This window comes from Triplophysa rosa, linkage group LG7 (genome assembly GCF_024868665.1).
Source record: "Triplophysa rosa linkage group LG7, Trosa_1v2, whole genome shotgun sequence".
Classification (NCBI taxonomy): domain Eukaryota; kingdom Metazoa; phylum Chordata; class Actinopteri; order Cypriniformes; family Nemacheilidae; genus Triplophysa; species Triplophysa rosa.
In genome coordinates this window covers 22,389,850-22,406,115 of record NC_079896.1, presented here as the reverse complement: position 1 = coordinate 22,406,115, position 16,266 = coordinate 22,389,850, and the positions used below count along the sequence as shown (strand labels likewise).

The 16,266-nt window shown below is 37.3% G+C and overlaps 1 protein-coding gene across 2 annotated transcripts; it reads right to left on the bottom strand.

Annotated features, from left to right (window-relative positions):
• Nucleotides 1-36: 36 nt before the first annotated feature.
• Nucleotides 37-16,192, bottom strand: acvr2ab (activin A receptor type 2Ab). 2 transcript variants are annotated; one of them, XM_057337464.1, is made up of 13 exons: nt 15,908-16,192; nt 15,297-15,458; nt 8,293-8,500; nt 7,414-7,517; nt 6,027-6,181; nt 5,769-5,792; nt 4,240-4,383; nt 3,445-3,588; nt 2,821-2,966; nt 2,598-2,712; nt 2,317-2,455; nt 2,098-2,228; nt 37-1,372 (listed from the first exon to the last, which is right to left on the bottom strand). In XM_057337464.1, exons 2-13 carry the CDS (start codon nt 15,349-15,351, stop codon nt 1,178-1,180), a joined length of 1,560 nt encoding a protein of 519 aa, XP_057193447.1. In that variant the 5' UTR covers nt 15,352-15,458; nt 15,908-16,192; the 3' UTR covers nt 37-1,177. The 2 variants fall into 2 exon arrangements, with proteins under 2 accessions (XP_057193447.1, XP_057193448.1); XM_057337465.1 differs by lacking the exon at nt 5,769-5,792 and having other exon boundaries at nt 38-1,372; nt 15,297-16,191.
• Nucleotides 16,193-16,266: the final 74 nt, after the last annotated feature.

Sequence of the window (16,266 nt, the reverse complement as noted above, 5' to 3'; positions counted from 1 at the left end):
GCAAATAAACTCACTTTTAATGTTTTAATGAATGTTTTTAACTGAATTAAATGTCATGTAGAGAATTTGGGTCTGTACTCACAATCCTACAATTGAAAATGACAAAATACACAACAGTACAATCTTCTGGAATAATTTCTTTATAAAGGACTGTTTTTGATTAGTGACACCAAAAAGTACAGAGCAACATCATGCTAATCTAATAATTTAAAACCAACAGTCATATTTACATTATTCATATTGTGTGTGTGTGTGGTCCGGGCAATTACGGATTGATTTGAAACGTTACAAACTATCTATTTTTCCACTCGAAACATTTGTCTGTTAACATGTTCAGGGCAAAACAACCGGCGTTTGATTTCACAGTAATGAGTTTGTCACATTATTAATGAAATAAATATAAACAAACAGCTTTAGACTCCAAATGCTACAGTCGCAATTGTTTGTTGCATAATTGCTGAGCAGGATTCTGCGTCCCTGAATACTGCTGTAGTGTTTCAGAAAGAGAGATACTGCTTTATAATGACAGAAGAATGTGATGGTACAGTTTTCATAGCCCTGCAAAATGTGACCGTGTTTGTTTGCAGTGTTTAACGCGTTCATAAACATCATTATTTTGTCTGTCACGATATGACCCCTTCTGAAAGAAAGTGATGGGAGACGGAACACAAATGTGTCATGAACACTGACGTGTGTATTACAGTTGCACTGTAATAGCTACTTTTCTTGCATTCAGTAAAAGCTGTGTAGAAAAGCATAATAAAACACAATGAGGTATATACCTGTTTAAGGAGGTTTATGGTTATTTCAGCATAATTCCTCGAAAATCTGCGTGTGTGATTCTCCGCTGAGCAGTAAACATTCAGAGGCGTCTTGTATTGGCATGACTGTAATGATTTGCAGAAACAAACAGCGAATGAAGTCCATAGGAGTTTTGCCCTTTTTATACTAAAATCACATTAGTTGCTGTTAGTATAAAACCCAAGTCTTGATGCATAAAAAACGTTTTGGTGAAAACAGAGATGTCCAAGTGTGCTCCTTGGGCGTCTCCTGGGATCTTGAGTTCCTCCGTGTACATGTATGTTGAATTTCTACTCGTTCTGAAAGAGTAATTTGAACAGTTTTCTCACACACGTCATTCACGCGCTGCGTTGTGATTGGCTGAGAAAGTGCAGCGTTATAAGCTGGACTCTTTTGGGGGGAAGTCCAGGTTGGTAACCATGGTGACAACAGAGAGGATGTCGTTGGGGCCAATGAGGCTGGTGTTCCGCTGCATTGAGATGATGCGTTCCTCCACGCAGCCAGCAGAAAGACGCGCTTCTGCCTCGTGATCCCAACACTCTTCTATAGTCTCGCAGAGCAAAGCCAGACCCTGTGCAGACATTAACATATTTTATACTGTGGGGTCCAAAAATGTGAGAGCGCTTATATTCGTCTAGAAATGTTTCAAATGGCATCATCCGACATTTCAGGTCTCTCTTGCTTTACTGCATATATAAAAGTGGCCAAAAGTGATGTACAATTTTGAATAATGGACATTTCGCACGGCAACATCTGCATTCAAATATTTTATTAAAGTTTATTAAACATGTTGTATGCATGTTGCATTGGAGTATTGAGTATAAACTAAAGCTTAGCTTTCAGAAAAATGTACGAAAGCTTGACAAAGACTACACAACACATGTGCAAGTTTTTGGAGACAAGACCCAGAAGAATAACTACAAAATACTGAGAAAAATATGACTAATAAACATAATATTAATAAAATATTGATAACAGAAAGTTGCAGTGAACTGTTGCTTTCTTTCCTTTCAGCTTTTTGTTTTTCTATGCACTTTTTTTGTTAAACTAAATAAAACATATATTGCCTGATATAATGTACATTTTCCTTGTTGGCAGTTTTCTAAATCCAATAAATTTCTTAAAATTTTTTTTTCATTTTGTACCATACACCTGATATTTTGATAAATTAATCAATCCTAAAGGGGTTTTAAACACCCTTAAATACTCTACAAATATGCCTCCCTGGACATGTACGTGTAATGTACGTGTAATATTTGAAGTACTTATATTTAATAGTGTGTCTATGTGTATTACCGTATGTTTAAGCCAGTGTTCTCTGAATAACGGTCGTAGTTTCTTATGCACAACAACATCCTGCATGTCCTCCAGAGATGGATGAAGACCAGCCTCTTCTTCAAATGGCAGAGAGAACTCATCCACCGGACCTGAAAAACAAATACACAAATTACACCTTCACAAACACAAACACAAAGAATAACGGTAGAGACAGAGGTGGTAACAAGTGTGTGGTACCGTCCGCCGCTGTGCACCGTGAGATCAGTTCCCACAACACTAGACCCACTGCATACATATCGATTCTTAGAAATGCATCCCGCTGGAAACTAATGGCCCCTTCTAACACCTCTGGAGCCATGTAGCGCCGGGTCCCCACCTTTAAAACAACACAACACCGATGACCAAGGTTAACACATTCAACGTGTCTGCCATCTTAAGGTCTAGTCACATGACGTGAATTTCTAATATAATATTGTTGATCATTGAGTGGTCTGTGCACATGCAAGTGTCTTGCTCACCTGTCCGTGTGTGTCTCCTGTAGACTTTCCTGCTTCAAATTTTAATGCCAGGCCAAAGTCAGCAATGCAGACCGTTAAATCGCTCTTTAACAGAACATTTTTGCTTTTGATATCCCTGAGGGAGTTGAAGATGGAAAGGAGAGACAGTTAAATGATGGCAATAACAGCCAATCAGAAGCCATGTGCTAACCAATAAGAGCTAATGCCCATCAACAGGGCGTACCTGTGTGCGATGGCAGGTTTGTGTCCGTCCTTCAGGTTGGATATGTCCTCGTGTAAATACGCTAATCCGCACACAAACGTTTGCGCTATCAGACACAGTTCATTCCAGGACACAACGTTAGCCTTCAGAAAATCTGTCAATGAGCCCTGTGTAAAAACGCACCGACGATGAGATTTCTACACAAACATTACAGGTTTAATTAAGCAAATGGCATCCAGTCTTGAAAATAAATATTAATTTATAACCCTGTCTGGTCAAAAAGCAGTCAAGCTTCATGTTTGCTATTTAATATGCAGGAAATGCAAAAGATTCAAGATTTTTTTGTGACTGTTTTTAAATAGCACTGTGATTCAGCATGTAACAAATGTTAAAATCGAGTTTGTGACTCATTTAATCCAGATGCCAAAAACACAAATTTAAGATTTTTTTTAATATTATGTTATTTTATAATCTTATGACAAAATGTAGTATATTCATGTTAATATCTTTAAAGTTAAAAAGTATACTGCATACCTAATACTGGGTGATGTACTACAATAGCGTGCAGTTTAGTGTAAACAGTACGCCAGTCATCGATTCTGAACATTTTTGAATGATGATATGTTTGTGTGTGTGTTTATGTACCTTCTCATGATACGCTGTGATAAGCCAAAGCTCAATGTCGACTCCATTTCCTTTTTTTTCTGCTCCGATGAAGTGAAGAATGTTTTCATGTTTCATTCCGCTCAGGGTATAAATCTCATATTCATTCTGCCATGACTGCTTATTCTGCGAGATTACAAACAAACAAACAGATATTTACTGGTTATCACAAATCAAACACATGTACAATAATGTTTATTGTGAGAGATTACACACGTGTGTGCATTTATACTTAACCATACTAAACTTAACTATAATAAAACAATAACGGCAACTTTGGATATCAATAGAATGAGCAACATTTAAAGGGCAGATAAAAGCAGACCTATGACCTATACTATATTAATACGTGTAATATACCATAGTAGGAAAAATTGCTTTATAAATTTCTTTGTTCTGTTGAACACAAAAGAAGATGAAGATTTGAAGAATGTAAGAGAGCAAACAGTTCTGGGGCACTGTTGACTACCATTGTCATTTTTCCCACTTTGGTAGTCAATGGTGGCCAAGAATTTGTTCGGTTACAAGCATTCTTCCAAATATCTTTCTCTGTTTTCATCAGAACAAAGAAGTTTAAACAGATTTGGAACAACTCGAGGGTGAGTAAATGAGTAAATGAAGACAGAATTTTCATTTTTGGGTGATCTCTCCTTTAAGTGTTGTTAAATTCATGTTGTATGATCTTGATCATGTTTGTATGACCACTGACATCACAAGCTTCTTTACTGTAATCTTTACAGCTTTGTAAAATCTATTCACTCGAAATGTCTCTGGTACCTGAACAGGGAAGACTTTTACGGCCACGGGCTCATTGAAGAGTTGTGCCTTCCACACGCAACCAAAGCGCCCCCTAGCTTTCACCTCCAGCAGCTGCAGGGGCTTCTGGCCCAGCAATGGGGATGGAGGCGTCAATCCTGGATCCTTAAAAACAAAAAACATCAGCAAATCAGCAAACAGATTGAGATTTTTTATTTAAACATGCCAGAGGATGCAGCCTGCCGATTCTCTTTGGCCACATACACACTGCGAAGATTAGAGAGTGACAACCATATGACATCACTGTGCATACTGCATCTAGTGAAAGACATCGCCATATTAATGGCATTTAGTGAGTGACATCACTGCAAAAACTGGCTATTGTAAGTAGCATTACTACATTAACTGCATCTACTGAGTAACATTACAGCTTTAACTGCACTTATTGAGTGACATCATTGCATTAAAGGGACAGTTCACCCAAAAGTGAAAAATCAGTCATCATTTACTCACCCTCAAGTTATTCAAGACTTGAATAAATAACTTTGTTCTGCTGATCCCAAAGTAAGATATTTGGAAGAATGTTAGCAATTTTCAGTTCTGGGGCACCATTGACTACCACAGTAGGAAAAATTACAATGGTAGAAATAGGTGCCCCAGAACTGTTTGCTTTCCTACATTCTTCATTATATCTTCTTTTGTGTTCCACAGAACAAAAAAAATGACACAATATTTTTTCTACTATAGTCAATGGTGCCCGAACTGAATCACATGTAACGTTCTTCCAAATAGCTTTTCTTAATGAAAGAACTTATACAGGTTTGGAACAACTTGAGGGTCAGTAAACCATGACAGATTTTTTCATTTATGAGTTCAACTATTTCTTAGACTGCATTAGAGAGAGTAGAGATGAGAGGAGAAGAGGAGAGGGAGAGAGAGAGGAGAGGGAGAGAGAGGAGAGAGAGAGAGAGAGAGAGAGAGAGAGAGAGAGAGAGAGAGAGAGAGAGAGAGAGAGAGAGAGAGAGAGAGAGAGAGAGAGAGAGTACCGCATTATCTGTATAAATCCGTGACACTACACAATATCAATATTTGGTTACACAGATTTCATGAAAATCTGAATTTTACTTTAGATTGCGTTTGTCACTCCTGTAAACTCTACATATACAGAACAAAGAGGAAAACAGTCAGATTTAGTTGCAGTGTGTGTGTGACCTCAGAGTTCCCAATTTAATCTTCATTCCCAGAGTTCAAAGTTCAGGTCCCACAACACCTGTGGCACAAATCCCAACCCAGTGTGTCTTTTGTGACTACACTGCATTCATCTGAACAAATATAAAATAACACTCCAAAATAACACTGCAGGCTTAACCGTGTAAACACACACAATTCAGACGCACAAAGACATAACATATTCATCCATGCAAGCGGAAATGAAAAATACAAATAACAACCACAACCACCAAATAACAACTGGGTTAAAGTCATTGAAATGAAAAGTAAAGTAAAGAGGTAAAGAATGCAGATGATGGCGGAGTTAATGAAGCTCTTACCTCTATCATGATATGAAAGGCATGCTAGCAAAAGTGGAAAAGAGCGATTTTACTGTTTCTAGCCAAAGTGAAGTGCACTAAACCATCTCAGAATGTTGCAGAGAGAGAATGAGAAATTGAGACAAATTCATGTGGTGTCCGAGAGTGGGCATATGATCGAGAAACACACCGTTTTTTTAGGTCGAAAGAGGGAGTGGCGCTGAATCGAACTCCAGATATTTGACATGTCTGCGAGTTGGTCAGAGCAAGGTACCGTACCTGTGATGGTACCAGCAGAGGGGGGTACGTCAGCTTGAGATGGCGGTACATCCAGAAGGAGAAGAAAAGGACAACAGCGACCGCCATGATGGGAATTAAAGAGTACAACAACATGGGAAACATCTCAGGCTTCTGTGTGACAGGGTTCTGTGTGGCTGCAATGAAGAGAAGAAGAGAGAGAGAAACTTAAACTTGAGCAAACTAGAATGCCATTCGACTTCAAACGGTGAGAGCGAGAGATGAGGCATTAGATGTGTAATATTTAGAAAGCAAGTAAATTCAAAACAGATTTCATCCTAAGTGACTGAGGAGCAGTAATGTGTCTGTGCTCAATATTTTGGAGTAAAACATTTGAACCAAAATTGAGCACAACCTGACAAATCCGAGCAAAACAACCCTTTGGGATGTCCTCATTTGAACAAAACAAAAAATATATAGTACAATAAGCTTTTTCAAAATTGTAAAAATACAAAGTTTTCTTTCAGGGTCAGGTTATTGTGTTTTAACTAGCTGTGTATAAAAACAATACAAGTCTATGGAATGCCTTCATCTGATACATTAGTAAACGTGTGTGTGTAGGGTTGCAAATACAGGGCGTGCTTAATTTGCGGTGCATGTGGACCCATAACCACTAGGGGGCTCTAAAGAGAAAAGAGGTTCAATGTGTGTGTGAAGACATTTTATAAATAATACAGAATGATATTTACTGAAAATTAAAAGATGCGGAAAGGTTTGTGTGTAGGGGTGTCACAATTATCAAATAATCGTTTCATAGCAATTATTTGACATAATCGCAATTATTTCAGATAACCGTAATTATTGTAAATCCTTAGAAAACAAGGGTGATCTGCAGCATTTTACATCCCCGTCCTTGATCTGCACTCACTGTTACATTCAAACGATTTTTCTTCATCATTAGAGTTGTCTCAGATTTGTATTTTTTGTGTTTATGAGTTTTATTAAAGTGATTCTAGATTTGCTTCATCTACACAGCAAGACGACATCATCCTCATGTCTCAGTTTAATCTGTTAAAACAGTCTTTTCTGTTTAGGTCACTCTATAGGGAATGTTCCTAGTTGTTTCATTGAATAAATTAATTGTAATTCATCGTTATAATTGTCAAAACCTATAAACAGACAATTCATCGCCATAATCGCAATTATTTAATAGACAATTCATCGTCAGCCAAATTTCATAATCGTGACAACCCTATTTGCGTGATTGTTAGGTTTAGTTGTAGGGGTCGGGTTAGGGGATAGAATATATCATAAGCCTGATATAAAATCAATGGAAGTCTATGGAATGTCCATATAAAACATGGAAACCAGTGTGTGTGTGTGTGTGTGTGTGTGTGTGTGTGTGTGTGTGTGTGTTTGCACTACTTACTCTGTACTGTCTCTGGACTGTAATGAAACTTCTCGTTGCACAAGTTGCCCTCACAGCAGCAGAAGAAGACATCAGGATTCTCCTTATGCTCCACACACTCACTTCTGCACAGAAAGAGACAAATTTCTTTTCATTTACCTGTTTTAATACCTGTTTTAAAACCGTGGAAGACATTAGACACAAGGACCTTTTGACAGTGATACGAGACCACAACAAAATTTATGAGACTTCAGAAGAAAAAACAATATGGAGGACTATCAACATTTTATAGGCACACTACTAACATTACATAAAGCCACAGAAAAAACTAAGAGACCATTTCAAAATTATGTTCCGTTTTTCTGAATTTACCATTTATAGGTTTTTAGGTAAAATTGTAATTTTTGTTTCATTCTGTGAACTACTAACGATATATCTCTCAAATTTCAAAATAAAACCATTGCTTCTATTTGCATATTGGCAAAAAATGAATACTGGAGAAACAGGTCAAAATAACAGAAAAGATGCTCTGTATTTTTTCAGACCTCAAATACAGCAAAGAAAACAAGTACGCCCTCTTGTCGTTTCAAACCTGTATGACTTACTTTCTTCTGCAGAACACAAAAGAAGATATTTTGAAAAATCAGCTAAAAAAATCACTTCTATTGTAACCAATGCAAGTGAATCGGGGGCTGATAACAACATTCTTCAAAATATCTTCTTTTGCGTTCTGCGGAAGAAAGAAAGTCATACAGGTTTGAAACGACAAGAGGGTGAGTAAATGATGACAGAATTTTCATTTTGAAACTGAACGACTTCTTTAAGAGATGTCTCTAGTTATTGCGGTTGAGGCTGTAAGTCTCAATGAGATGTTACTCACGCAGGCCCACCTGACCGTACCTGTCATAGCAGTTGACATCATCAAGCCAGCAACCCTGTTTGACCATCTCAATGGTTCCGGAGTGGTTTTTCCAAGTGGAAAAGCAGTGTCTGCGTTTGTCTTTCTCTCCATAACACTGCTCGATTCCACTCTGGTTTGTGCCATCCTTTTCCCAGCTTGCGTTATAAAACACACACTCCTCCATGTCTGAACGACCGAGAATCGCACCTGAACAAGAGAAAGAGAGAGAGCGACGTTAAATATTTTCCTTAGGTTGATTTTTCCATCAAACAAAAGTCAAGGACAAAGATGTGTGACTTTTCTGGAAGTAAATATAATAATGAATCAGTTGACTTTTGAGATTATTGAACTGTAGGTCTGTATTGTAAGGTTTATAAGTTATTGCTAAAATTCAAAATCTTTATGGAGAAAATGAATAGGATTTTCACTAATAGATGTTAAATGAAATTTGTTCCCAGAAAGAAATACTGCCATAATAAAAATCATATTTCTACGAGACCTACGTTAACAAATATTCTCTCCTTTGTGTGTGTGTGTGTGTGTGTGAGAGAGAGATAGGGCTTGAATTTCATCCTCTACAGATCGCTGAGGGTCAGGAATGCTGGAAAGGCGAGACGTGCAGCAATCGGACATTTTTGCTGACAGACGCCTTTGACTTCGCTCAATAATTCAACACACTGAACAGATTTCCATTCACTGCATCCCACAAAACATTCAACAGATTCCACGGACGCTTCGCTCACACACACATTAAAAGCCTTTATGAGGCAGTAGGACAGAGGCGAGATTATAAAATAATCATGAGCTTTCACAATAACAATGCAGTTACTTTCATAAATCACAATACGAAAAGCCCCACGGTTATCTCATGATCTCACCAGGCTCTTTGAGTCTTCAAATACTGGAAATATTATTTTATTCATTACTAAATGTCACGTTGATTCTTCCGAGTTAGGAGATTTCCGAATGGACTTATTTGTGCCTGCAGGAACCTTCAAACATCAAATATGTTTCTTTTCTCATTAATGTTCACACATCTTCTCCACACTTATATTTTAATATTATCATATCTTGAAGGTAAAACCTCTTTAATGTTTCTCTCTGTGAAATCTGTACACGATCATTAGTGCACCACAAAAGCACAGCCAAATAAATCTAAATATTTACATTAAAAGCACAAAATTAAACGGCGAGAAATGACTTCCACTGCCCTAAAAATGACATCTCAAAAATAAATGTTGACTGTAATTTTAAAAGGAAATAGGAAAGATTTCCTTCAGTGCTGTGAGAACAAATTACAGTATGACCAGCAGAGGGGGCTGTTTCCCTAACCACTCACCAACCAACCGGATCGCAGCTGTTCACACACCTGGAGGTGCATTAAGTTTGAGGCCTAATGTGAATCATTGAGGTAAAAAAGCACAGACAGAACTGTCGCAATAAAATCAATTTGTGCACTCGCCAAACGGACCACAGTAATATTGACCATCATGTGTACACACACATGAATGATGCTAACACACATTTCATCCTTTTTAGTACAACATCAAGAGTTTCGTTTTTATTTTGAATATCTCCATCTGGTAAAGAAAAGCATATTTACAAGGTCAATGCAATAAACTATTGCTTGCCACCAAAGGTTATTTTAGTTTACTAAAATTAAAACTTCATCAACGTCAGGCAGGAGCTAGGACTTGTGTTATTATTATAAAGACTTTCCAGCAGAGACGCGTTAGGACCCGCGGTACTAAGGCTTTTATTCTAAATACTTATAGATATCTATGGAGATACTTTCCAGCAGAGAGATATTGGAGAGTCTAAAAATCACCACGAGGAGCTTGCTTTGATTCGGATCAGTATGTGAGTTAAATTGGTTTTTCTGTTTGTTAGAACCAAGATATGTTGTTGTTGTTGTAATATTAGCTGTGTAACGGAGCAGTTTGAAGCGTCATTGTTTATCTGGAACCAGTGTGTTGCTTGTATATACTCGTGTCGTCTTCGCTTATTTTATTCATTTGCATTATTATTTGCGTGGTTTAATATAAAAGTTACATTTTATATAGCAACGTAAAAAAATTATAAATAATAAAATGACAAAAGCATATAACAAAACCGCTCAAAATGTTAAATTCACAAAAATCTAAAAATAAAAGCCAAGTAAAACTACAATAAAACTAAAAACAAAACTATACCTCCGCACCAAACACATGCAAATGCAAAAGCTTTTTTGTACAGTATACTCTACACTGATTCTAGGGGACAATTTGCAGAATAAATTAAAAGGTGGTACAAATAAAGCGGAGCAAATTAGCAAAAATAGACAGACAGACAGAGGGCTATTAACTTCATAAATAATAGATAGTTGAATTCACTGGAAATCAGCAGGTGCGATTTCTGTCTGGGTTCAATCTTTTCCAGCTTTAGTGCCAAAACACATTCAATTCATAAAAGCATTAAGCCATTATGTTCTGAGTGAGCTGACCTTCCACACACACTGCAGTTAATGTACTTACAGTGCAAATTTAACAGCACACACGTGGGTTTCTATTTTTTATGGGGACTTTCCATAGACAATGATTTTTAAACTGTACAAACTGTACATCACACAACCCTTTTTGCATTTTCAAACACACACGATTTAGTTTGATTTCTGTCTTTCTCATGGCAACCAAAAAATTACTGGTATAATTTGGTCCCAACACTCTAGGGCTGCATCCGAAATCGCATACTGTGTCAATACGTACTGAATTTACAGGGGTGGTGCAACAGTGTTTCATGCATTCTGACTTTACAATGTTAAACGTGCTGTCTTCTCATGCTTAACATGGTCAACTTGTCAAAAAACGAGTTGAGCGTATTATGTAGTATTTCTGTGCTCGATACACCCCCCCAGCGATCGTAGAGGTTTCGGAAAGTTTTTTTCGAACATATAAAACTGTTTCGTAACAATTTTTCTTAGTCCCTTATTGGACAATTCTCCCGGAAAAGCACGCGGCACGCCAACGCGGCAGCAAGGAGAGCAGAAGGAGCATGCGCAGACGTCACTTTCACTTGTGTGCAGGAGAGAGAGAAAGCATACGTTCGCGAAGTTCAGGTGTTTGTTTGTTCACTGCATTTGGGTGATGAATGTTATATAAACGGTGGATATAACGCTGGATTTGGAGATCGTTTGAAACTGATATATGGAGCGCTAAAAGATGCCGGACATAAACGGCATGCGGTGAGTGAAACTGATGTCTGTGTTTTGTTGGCAATGGGTGCGCACGTGCTTTAGTTCAGCCTACCCCTCCCCCCGCACGCGCCGTATGCTTTCGGAAATAATCGTACAGCTGTATCTATCTTTTATAAATGTGATTAAACTAAATACTCTTCGAAGATACGAAGTATGCAATACTACTCTATAGGTAGTACTCAAGATTAATATGAGATTGGCAGAAACCGTGTGTGTTAGGGGCGCTTTAAATAAGTACCTACCTATCAGCCGTTAAAACAGTACGTTCTATATAGTATGAGTGGGTGTAGTATGAATACATTTCGAACATACTGCGTCCGCCATGTTTTATGCTCATGTGACCTGTATGCTCTTTGACCTATGACGTTTTAACAACTGAAAGAATATTTTCAAAGTGAGTCGTGTTGTCTCTATCAGTGATTTGACTGACTGACTGACTGACTGACAAGATGGTCCTGATGTGAGATTAAACACAGGGTTGGAAAACGTTACCTGCAGTTACAATTCATTTGTAATCTGTCCCTCACAGAGGTATGTACCTTCATAACAAAGTGCTGGAGAAAACGACTGTGACACTGTATCCTCAGCAGGCCTCACTGTTAATTGATACAAAAGGTTAGAATATGGCCCCTTTAGGTCTTTTGAACATATTTTTACTCACTCGTGTCGGGTTCATTCCCAGCAATGAAGTCCAGACACACACACTGCCAACAATTTAATGCTGGTAACAGTTTCTTTCCAACAAACACATGCCTGTGAGATTCTGAATATCAACTCTAGTCCCTCCCTCCATCTCTCTCTCTCTCTCTCTCTGTCTGTCTGTCCAGATTTATCAAATGAAATGCTTTCAGAGTCTATAGCCCTTCAGTCAGCCAGTGGAATGTTCCCAGAGTTTTGGCCTCCTGCTGTGGACAGACTGGAGCCAGTGAGACTAGGCGCATTGGGGCACATCTGTCTAAAACACACCCACACTACCAGCATGCTTTGTGAGTCAGGCGAGAGAAAGATGGCTGCAGATTATTGTTCACGTACAGGAGCTAAATATACACCAATAGATTAAAGCCTTAAAGGGATAGTTCACACAAAATAAACATTTTGCATCATTTATACACCCTCATGTTTGAAACTTGATATGACTCTTTCGTTTGTGAAACACAAAAGAAAACATTTTGAGAAAAGTGGTTTTGTGTTCATATAGTGGACAGTTTTAGGTTATCACCATACTTCAAAATATCTTCTTTTTGTTTTCTGCAGAAATAAGTCATACACGTTTGGAATGACATGGGGATAAGTAAATTTTGAGGGAGTTTTCCCTTTACCTTTTTTAAATAAAACAAAAGATGCTGTTACCTCTTTTAATCTGTTAATTATGTGTGACTATAACGTATCAGAGTGACTTTCAAGAAAATCATTGAAGAACATTTCACCACCAAAAGCACTGAAAAAAACGATTATGTGCCTTCGCAGATTTTATGAAAAGAAATTAATATAATATACTTAATAGAATTATGTTCCTGATTTTAACAAAAAAATAGAGTTAAAATAACGTAAAAGTTTTAGGAATAAAATCTACTAATTTGGGTTGTTAAGATTTTAATTATTTTGTTTGAGTAATTTTCATTGAACAAATTATGAAGTAAATCCAACTCAATTTTATTATGTTAAACCCATTTAAATTGGTAAAATTAAGTTTACTTATTTATTTTGTGTCGAGACTACATAAATAATTTTTGTAGATATAACTACCTTGGCAGTTGATCTGTAGTTCCCAGCATGCTTTGTATCTGACTGCATTAGGAGATTAATTTTCCAGATTAACTGTCATTTTAAGTGTTGTTCAGTAAAAAGAAAGACTTGTTCGTGTTTTGAGTTGATTTATCTTTGAGATTTAGTATAATTTTGGTATAATTTTTAAGATTGGCACAGTATTAGTCATGATGTGTGTTATTTCACTTCTTGAGCAGTAACTGTGCTAATGCCAGTACAGAGACCACCAGTCTCTACTTATGTTGTAAAAAGATAGTATATTACAATACAAAAGTAAGTGAACCGTGACGTTTGAGTTAGACAAAGTTTTTGTTCAACGTAATCTTACTTAGTTTTACTTCACGTAATAGTTGTTCTTCAAGTAATTAGTTTACTTAGAGGATTTTATTAAGTAAATTCTACAAGTTAATTTTTTCCAGTGAGAAAGAATTTTTGTATTAAGACAATTTTTGAACCATTTTAAACTACAATACTGCAAATAAGAAAAGTGCAACCATTAAAATACTGTATACCAATTTACATTTTAAAGGTCCAATGTTACATTTTTTTGGAGGATCTATTGACAGAAATGCAATATAATATACATTACTATGTCTTTGGCGGTGTCTAAATACCTTACATAATGAAGCGTTATATGTTTTTATTACCTTAGAATGAGCTATTTCTATCTACACACACGACAGGTCCCCTTACATGAATTTGCCATGTTGTTTCTACAGTAGCCCTAAACGGTCAAACTGCTCACTGAACAGAATCTTTTTATTGGTTGAGCTACATTGTAAATGGACCAATCAGACCGCTCCAACAACAGTAATGGTACAAAAATTGTGTTTCTACAGAATTTAAAATTTCTCTATTTTGCTATTAATGGGTAAAATGTGACCCAGGCATGACAGGTGACCCCCTTCACAGGCTCAAGAATGACTTACATCAACTATGACCTGCTGCAGGAATCAGCGTGTGAGGTTAGCACAAGGATTAACTCGATGACTGTAACCTTGGCATAACTCTGTTTGAGTTTAGCAGGCTTATGCTAAAGAGGATGAAAGCTACTATAGACCTTTGGCCTATTTTAAAGCGAAGCGCGCGAGTATGGAGAGAGAGTGCTGATGTACTCCTCATTGTCACACGGACAGATATTAGTCTTGTAAGATGCAAGCACCTAGCAACCACTCAGTACACTCTAGCAACAACATAACAACACCCAGGCAACCACCCACAACACCTTAGAGATTTGCACTGGTAACATCAACATCAACTCCATCACTCATATTGGTCACTCACACTTTCTTCAGAAAATGTTAAAAACCAAGAGTTTGAAGATACGGACCAGTAGTTTGGGGGTTCTGTAAAGCAACATTCATGGCTATTGATGGTTCAAAGTAACACACACAATCATTACAAACTGTACCACAGTCCAACACAACAGAAAAATGAAACACATCTCTCTTCAAAGGCATTAGTCTATTTCCTGCTTTCAGGCTCTGTGACCTTGAGCATCTTTAAAAAGAAGCCCATAGTAGCTAATCTGAGTGGCCATCTGACCGAAGTCAGAGAGGTTCTTATCTGTTTCTCAGAGGAACAGAGACCATGTTCTTACCTATGATCCTAGAACTGAATTATTTCTGGACAAAATAACAGTTTTATTCTGAATATCTAGCAGTCTGTCTAAAATTGATCTCTCTCTAAGCAAACACTACAGCCCTCTACAGTTCCACCTGAGCAATATATATATATATATATATATATTGTATATGTTTATGTACAGTATAGGCTACTGTACATATACATCTGAAAATCTATATACAGCTACTAAATATATACTTGTACTCTATACACTATATGTGTGTGATATATATGTGCAATTCTATACATCATAAACTGAGGACACAGTAGTAGTAATGGCAAAAGCATATTACGTGTCATTTTGTTTTTAGATCATCAGGCTTCTTTATGTTATATAAGGCATACAGTATGGCTGCTGTAGAAATAATGTCTACCCACCTGAGGAGCAGGATACGAGGAATATAGCCAAAGCCAGTTTGGTGTCTGTCCTCATTTTCAGGCCTGAATCCCCCCAACACGAAGCTGATAATCCTGAATTGGTGCTTTAATGTCGCCAGAGCATTTATTTGTGAGCAAACAGGTCCGGATCAATGTGTAAGTCTATGAGAAAGGTTTAGTGTTTTACAGATATAACTATAACTGTGTGTGTCTGCTTGCATAGGTGAAATATCAAACATGAATACAGTCATACTGTATTATAAATAAAACAGCAGTCTGCCCACTACAGATTGCAAACATGTCCATAACAACTTGCACCAATATTGTTGGGTATTGATAAGTGACTCCAATCACTTTTCTCTTCTGCATATAAAAAAATCTCTCAGGTAGAGTCTTTGATCAAATGCATGTTGAAAATCCACATTCATGTCGATTCTGGCTGGTTTTTAAATGTCAGTCGTGAGTTTGAATAAATCTGGAGGTTTATATAATCACGGATCACGAGAATACAAAATCCACCGCAGGGTTTTAAATGCATAGAGATTCGAAAACCAACCACCTAAAACGAATAAAGACAGTGTGTTATTATATTGTCAAATACAAATATTTACTATAGCGTCCCGAATGAGCCTTTGAAGCTGTTTGTTCGTCCGTTTCTCCAAACGATCCCAGATCAGGCATAGCAAATGAAGCCCACCAGCGGATCCCAGTTCGGATAATCACAAATCCATTCCTAACATTTAAATGTACTGTATCCACATCCACGCTGATATAAACCTCGGATGTGTTTATATATACTCCCGTATGTGTCCAGAATACAACATGGCGAACAGCGCTTAGTGTTTTTTTTCCTCTCCACCTCTCCCTCACTCCTCTTCTTTTTCACTCCTCCTCTTTTTTCAGTGTATCATCGGGCAGTTCGCAGAGCAGACTACAGACAGTCATAAAGAATTTATTCCACCAGAGGGCG